Source organism: Penaeus chinensis, chromosome 29 (assembly GCF_019202785.1).
Source record: "Penaeus chinensis breed Huanghai No. 1 chromosome 29, ASM1920278v2, whole genome shotgun sequence".
In the NCBI taxonomy this organism is placed as follows: Eukaryota; Metazoa; Arthropoda; class Malacostraca; order Decapoda; family Penaeidae; genus Penaeus; species Penaeus chinensis.
Window position 1 is genome coordinate 6749573 of NC_061847.1, and position 7500 is coordinate 6757072.

Sequence of the window (7500 nt, forward strand, 5' to 3'; positions counted from 1 at the left end):
CACACATATCATAGAATTCCCTTCATACCTTACTACTACATTCTCTACCTAAAAAAGTCGAAAATTCTTCCAAATATGGTCTAAATTTCTTCCTTCCTTTGTAAAGCATCCGATGATTTCACAATTTGGCATGCACAGGTAGCAATCGTGCGAGGTAAGCCAGCATCATGAGCCCTCAGAGATCGACAGAAAGGTCTCGGTTTAATTTCAGTTTCGCTCCTACAAAAATCGAGTATTTGTTAGGCTTCTCATCTCTAAGGACTTTCAACCTCAAGTTTTACCTGTAAGGAAATATAAGGTGTTAATTCTAGTTAACAATATAGTCTCCGGTTATCACTAAATTGCATCTACTACCATCTGTATCACCTTCATGCATAAGACTCACCATATAAGGTAAACTTACAGCAAATTTGTACTTGTTAACATCTACACTGAAAGAAAGAATGCCTCCCTAAACCACGACTGTGGACATGCAACACCAGCAGCTGTGGTTGGGGTTAATAACCGGTGCCGTGAGCCAGGGCAGCTGGTTGGTGGGCATTGGGTATGCTCAGAGCTGGCCTGGGGGCGGATGTGTCGACCTGCTTGTCGGCAAGGCTTCGTCATGATCAAAAAATCTTCCTCCCCAATTTACATATGTTCAACCTCCACCGGCCTTTGGACCCCCAGCTCGGAACTCCCCGCATGCACGCGTAAGTACACTAGCCACTGTTTCAGGGGTCGGCGAAAGGCTTGCTATACAGACGTGTTTGGGGGGTGATGTAGCCTTTCTCTAGAGACGTTTTTAGGGTTGATGGGGCTTGCTCTAGAGACGTTTTCAGGGTTGATGGGGCTTGCTCTAGAGATGTTTTTAGGGTTGATAGGGCTTGCTCTGGAGACGTTTTTAGGGTTGATGGGGCTTGCTCTAGAGACGTATTTAGGGTTGATGGGGCTTGCTCTAGACACATTTTGAGGGGTTGGTGCAGTCTAGGCTGGTTTAGGGTAAGCGGAAAATGCAGGTTTATAATTTTGTTCTGAATTTTCTTATTACTATTCTTGTATGGTTTAATGTGTGTTTGTGTGTAGGATAAGGGTTATTGTAGAAAACCCTTATTGTTCAAATGCACATAATTGGGTATGCTTTCATGAAAACTATCTTTTAATGATATAATAACTGCTTGCTTTATACTCACTGGATTACAGAGCACTGCATATAGACAGATAGCCAGATAGATATAAAAATAGACAGATTGATAGATAGTTATATACCAATGAATTCAAAACATTTCTGTCTTCTGTAGCCACAGTTTCCTTCCGACCAAGTGCTGGCTGTCTGCCCGGGTTTGAACGGAGGAAAACCCATCCTGATGTATGCTGTGAGTAGCTTCAGTGTTATACTGTACATGTAGAATATCGTAATTCGTCGTATTTTCAGTATCTTTAGGATGAAATTTGAAAAAAAACAATAGATGTAAATATAGATATATATCCTTTTTTTACAGTGATTTTTTTTTTTATTTTTTTTAACAACTTATAGATCCTGGTATATTAAAAAATAATCGAATCCTAAAATTTCAAACTTAAATCAAAATCTCCAACACTTCCCCCTACCTTCCCCTTTTCCTCAGTGGCGTGTACCCCAGGGATGCACCGTAGTTCGAGGCAGCGGCAGTGTACTCCATGCCCATTGGGAACATACACTGACAACTTCGCAAGGTAAGGTGTATGTGTACTGGAGAATTTCAGTGGTCGACCCGGGCCAGGAGCCTTGTTGGAGAAAAGGTGTGAGAGAGAGTGAAAAGAAATGGCTATAGTGAGAATATGTGTTTGATATTTCGATAATAGAGCTTCACGAGTCACTATAAGAGATGTTTATTTAAGATTTCTGTGTGGAAGATTCATCATTCACTTTAAGAGATATATTAACCTATAAATAAGGACCCAGGGTAAGCCATGGGATCACACACGATATAAGTAATTGTACACCTTTTCTGGTATTTGAACGTGTTAAATAGGTAGATAGATGCACTGAGCACTTTTCTGCTATGAGTAATTGTATATTCTCGTGTTTTATTTTATTTTAAATCATCAGTTAACAACAACAACTATAATAATGTTGCTGATGATGACAAAAACAATGATGATAATAACGATAATGATAATGATAATGATATTGATAATGATAATGTTGATAATAATGTTAACCAGAAAAAAAAAACTATAAAAAAGTTAGGAACTAAAAACTAACAACCAAACTGGACAGCTAGAAAAAAATATTACAGACCCTTTCCCTCTCTTTTCCTGACCTTTGACCTCTCGCCCGCCAGCCAACGATGCAAGCAGTGTGCCGACGGATCCACGACAGCAGAGCCAGGTGCCAACTCGAACGCCCTTTGTCTTTTCCCCGTTGAATGGACCGAGAGCGCCGCCCGTGCACAGGTGAGGGCGGGCGGGCGTCTTGGTTCGAAGAGGAAAGAGTGAGATTGAGAAAAGGGGGGGGGAAGTAGGAATTTTTTTTAGATTTTTTTTTTTTTTTTAGATTTTTTTTTAGATTTTTTTTACAGATTGGTAATCATGTTTGGAAATGAAAACCATTATTGGTGACTTTTGTATGTATAGATACGCCGTTTCTGCATTTTTTTTTTTTTGTTTTTTGTTTTTTTACATTTTGGGAACATGAACATGAAGCCCATTACACTGAGACATTTTATCAACATTTTCATACCGTATTAATTAGTGGTACTCACTTATATTTTATTTTCTGTATTATGTAGTTATAACATGCAACACCTAAATTTACGTAATCTTTATAACAAAGCTTGTGAACTCACCAGTTGTTGAAAAAAAAACTGACCTTTTGAGTGAGGAAAAAGTTTATATTAGATGATGTTATTAAGTAAAAAGAATAATAATGATGAAATCTGATTTTCACTACATTATCCAGTACTTGATCATTAGTATCTAAGTTTTTTTTTTTTTTTTTTTTTTTTTGTGATAAACATCATCAGTATGACTGCAGCCTTGCACATATACATTAATCATATTTGTTGTAGAATTAATCTCGTATTTTTTCTTATCATAATATTTCGTTCTTTTTTAATTAGATCTCACATTTTTTTCTTATAATATTTAATTCTCTTTTAATTAGATCTCACTTTTTTTCTTATTCTTTTTTTTTCTTTTCCATTACACCTCAATGCATCTTAACACATTCCAACATTCTTTTACATGCATATCGCAATAATGATTTACATATTTGCAACAACAACAACAACAACAACAACAAAAATAATGATAATTAGAATTTCTACATTCACATTAATAAACTGATTTAACTCTTTCCTCTATACATGAAGATATAGATAAATATTATAATGTTAATGTTAATATTAAATATTAATGTTAATGTTATGAACGGACTGGCAACTCACACTCAGAATTACTTTTATTCACCATTTATTTCTAATCATTTGACACTTGACACTTGTGCTTACATAATTTTAGCATTTGTTGAACTCGTATAAAATATTTATATTGCTTTACACCCCTTTATTATATATTTTTTTTCTTCACATGAGATTTGGCGAATCGGAGTGCTCCAGAATCTAGCTTGAGATGCCAGTGGTTCTTTTCCTGAGAATAGACAGAGTATAATATATATATATATATATATATATATATATATATATGTATGTATATTAATATATCCTTCTATTTATGTTACACAACAATATTGGTATATATTTTCTCCTATTAATGCCAGACCCTCTTGATTTTTTTCTCTCCTATTAATGCCACACCCTCATCTTGATTTTTTTTTCTCCTATTAATGCCACACCCTCATCTTGATATACATTTTTCCTTCTATTAATATCACACCCTCATCCTGATATATATTTTTCCTCCTATAAATGTTACACCATCTTGATATATATATTTTCCTCCTATAAATGTCACACCCTCATCCTGATATATATTTTTCCTCCTATAAATGTCACACCCTCATCCTGATATATATTTTTCCTCCTATAAATGTCACACCCTCATCCTGATATATATTTCTCATTTTTCCTATTAATGTTACACCCTAATCTTGAACGATTTTTCATTTAGACTGAACAACGAAAGAAAGTATGGGAAGAACGCAAAACGTTTTCGTGGACGGTAGGTCTCTGTAGACACAGTTTGCTGTATTTGTGTTCCTATGCTTTTCGTAGTTTACTGTAGAGGCTGGTTGTGGGCCCTCGAGAGTTTAGAAACACCACGCACACTTCCTGGACTAATTGTGGCTATTCCTTCTATAACTTGGGGGTATGGTGATACACATGCAGAGGGAAAAGGTGGAATTAACACACTCCCGGTTCACACTCTTTATGTTTCACTTACATACTAACAGTTATACCATTTGTACATATTTTAATAACTTTTTTTGGAATCTGGGATTGGAATAACTAGAGTGTATAAGCTGTATATGAAGATCGAGCTTGCTGTAAATCAAGCTTGAAAGTAAGCTTAGATGGAAAGGAGAGAAAGAGAAAAGAGTGCAGAAGTGTACATGGAAGATGATTTAATAGATGATAAATGTAATGAAGAAGGGAAGGAGGAAAAGAAAGAATTAAAAGAAGTGATATTGTCTACTTTGTTTTGCTTTGAGTTGTGATGCTTATAAATATTAAAATGTAAATGTATATTTTCATTTATCTTCACCTCTGATAGAAAGAAAATTAGAAAAAAATAGAGAGCTTTTGAGATGTGGGCACGATGTCATTTTTCGACTTTTTGGATTTCAATTTCCTTGGCGATATTCAGGTAAGACGCTTTTTCTTCATGTTAAGCTTCCTTTGTGCTGACAGGGACGCAAAAAAAATTATATAAATTGACACAGCAATCTTCTTTTTCCTTTTTTTTTATTACAATATGTTCTCCCACTTGAAGCTATTCCCATGTGGGTAAGTGCCCCGATTTGTAAGTATTTGTCACTTGTTTTATGCAGAAGCAATTAACAAGGCTGGACTCCTGTACATAGATCAGAGCATGTAACTCATGTTTTAAATGTTCAAATGTCAAATGCTCGGAAAGCATGGTCATAATACCCTTGTTATATGTTGTTTTTTTCATCGATATTTTATTTTCTTGCATTCCAAATTTTGATACATTTTCCTTTTTGAGTTCTGATAGTTAGGGATAAAATGTGTTGTTATTATGAGTTAGAAAATAAATGTAATGGTTCGTGATTAATCTATTCCACGTTTAAAAAGATATGAAAAAAATCAGAATATGTCCTTAGTTAATTGTCAACGATACATTTATATAACTAATTTGCTCCAAATCACAATACCAAATTGCTCACCACTGTTGCCTCAAGTATTCCCCGTCACTAAGACCCGGCCTAACAAAGAAAAAAAAAGCTCATTAGACAATTGCTTTCAGTAATCCCGTCAGAGGTGACTTGGCATCGACCTACCACGAGCAAGCTTCAGCGTCCTCGGCAGCCACACACTTCCTGCAGAATTTCCCCTTTTCCGCTCTCCCGCCCGGCACCACGATGGCACTGGCACACGCCCATGTCAGAGGAGGCTCGAATACCCACGCACAAGCCCATGCCCAGGCTGGCATCTATAACTTCGGCTAAGGTCCTTTTTCTCCCTCTCTAAATTCATCGCCTTTGACCTTACGTTACGCAGCCAAGAGTTTTGTACACTGAACGTACGATATTGTGTAGCACAGGGAGCACTTAGTGGTAAAGGAAATATTTCAGGAAACTGATATTCCTGTTATTGTGTATATAGTTTTTTTTAAATTTCTTTTTGTTGTCCTTTCCATGAATTACCCCATTCGGTATACTAATGGAGGTTCTAATATGAATCAATGATTCTTTGTTATTATTTTTCTTACGAAGACGGTACCATAGGCAATTTTGTTCTTAAAACTAAAGTACTAAAGTTTGGCATATATTGCAGATACAGTCATTTCTTAAGACATACATGCTTCTGGCAGAATATTCATCAATATCCTTCCCTTTGATTTTTGAAAATAAGATATGTAGACATGACGAGATATACATAGTGTTTCCAAAGGTGATAACAAAATGTATGTTGTGCTGTATGTATGCATATTTTATAGGTGTTATATTTTGTTACTTCTTTACCCTTTTTATTTATTCTGCACTAAATATTTTATCTATTTATTTTGAAGGAGATGGAAAAGTATAATTTGTAATAATACGATAATGTGTTCGTATGGATATTCTGCCTGAAATTTCAATAATTTTAATTCACTGATCAAAATTGCCTCGGATGAGTCATTGGATTACATGATTGACTAATTTTACAATCTCTTTTCCGGTTTGATTTACTCTGTTTTCAAAAGGCTGCCTCGAAGAAGGTGAAATAATAAGGATGCAGTAACATCCTTTTTGAAATAAAACAAAATTACTGAATGTTGGACATAAAACAGTGTTTTAAGGTACGACAAGTATTCAAAGTTATTTATACATGTTGTCTTTTACATGTGATGACCGTCAAAATTTGCAACATTCAAAATCCTAAATCTGTGTTAATAAAAGAGTCTTAGCTTAAAGATACTTGAGATTTAATTTAAGTTTTGATTAGGTTTCTCTGTTAGTCATCGTTTTTGTAAGAAAGGAATCCATGAAAAATGATTAGAAATACCTCCCTTCTTTTGGTCTGAAACAACGCACTTAAAAAGATAGGTGGCACCACTTACAAATATTTTGTACGTTGAAACCAAAAATAAAGCTTTTCTGAGTATCCTGAGGGTCGGTTATGGTATGGAAGGCCTCATTACTTTGAATAAATGAATGGAATGTCCATTTTACATCTGGTGATTATAGCAACATGGAATAATTTGTGCAAATTATATTTTATTTAGCTATTTCTTGCGTCCTTTGTTGAAGTCAGTGACGTCATCTAGGTCCAGCATGTCCTTTGTCACAATTGTCAGTTTGTTTGTCGATATTTTGTAATAAGTTTTTTTTTTTTTTTTTTTTTTTTTTTTTTTTTTCTTTCTTACAGTCGATGACAATAATTTGATAGGAAAACCTCTTAATATTTACAGTATATGATGACTAGTAGGCGGGGCTTAGCTTGGCCGTTGCCAACTAGGAGTTTCTTGGAGACGGTGGTGCTGCTAATCTTATTAAGTTCCTTGTTCTCAGTTCGCGATGAGTAATTATGAGTAATTTCCAGAAGCAAGGAAATATCCTCAGACACTGCCAACATGATTCCTGTTAGAAGGTTTATTTTTTTCTTTATCTGAATTGAGTTCTTACACGCAAAAAAATCCATAACAGACTTCAAACCAAATAGAAATTTCTGGAAACTTCGTCCAAAGTTCAGGATCTCGCCACTTTCTATAACTTTCCACTGCCAACGACGGGCATCAAATACATTTCTGCAAAGGCGTGAAAGTAGCAGCCAGTTTCAGGCACTGAAATATACCCCAATATTCATACATGAATAACATATCTACGCCAATTATTTGTTAGTCTGAAATATGCGA

General features: G+C 35.2%; 1 protein-coding gene across 3 annotated transcripts in view; it reads left to right on the plus strand.

Moving 5' to 3' along the window:
- The window catches only part of LOC125040931 (signal peptide, CUB and EGF-like domain-containing protein 3), an 11933-nt gene extending 4943 nt beyond the window's left edge, over positions 1–6990 (plus strand). Inside the window, exons 2-7 of one of the 3 annotated variants that reach the window (XM_047635729.1) lie at positions 670–692; positions 1281–1355; positions 1608–1695; positions 2307–2418; positions 4093–4143; positions 5410–6990. In XM_047635729.1, coding sequence (XP_047491685.1) covers positions 670–692; positions 1281–1355; positions 1608–1695; positions 2307–2418; positions 4093–4143; positions 5410–5611 — 551 coding nt within the window. In that variant the 3' untranslated portion in view covers positions 5612–6990. Of the gene's footprint in view, positions 1–482; positions 693–1280; positions 1356–1607; positions 1696–2306; positions 2419–4092; positions 4144–5409 lie in introns of all 3 variants that reach the window. The other 2 variants (XM_047635730.1, XM_047635732.1) reach the window with 2 other exon arrangements.
- The last annotated feature ends 510 nt before the right edge of the window (positions 6991–7500 follow it).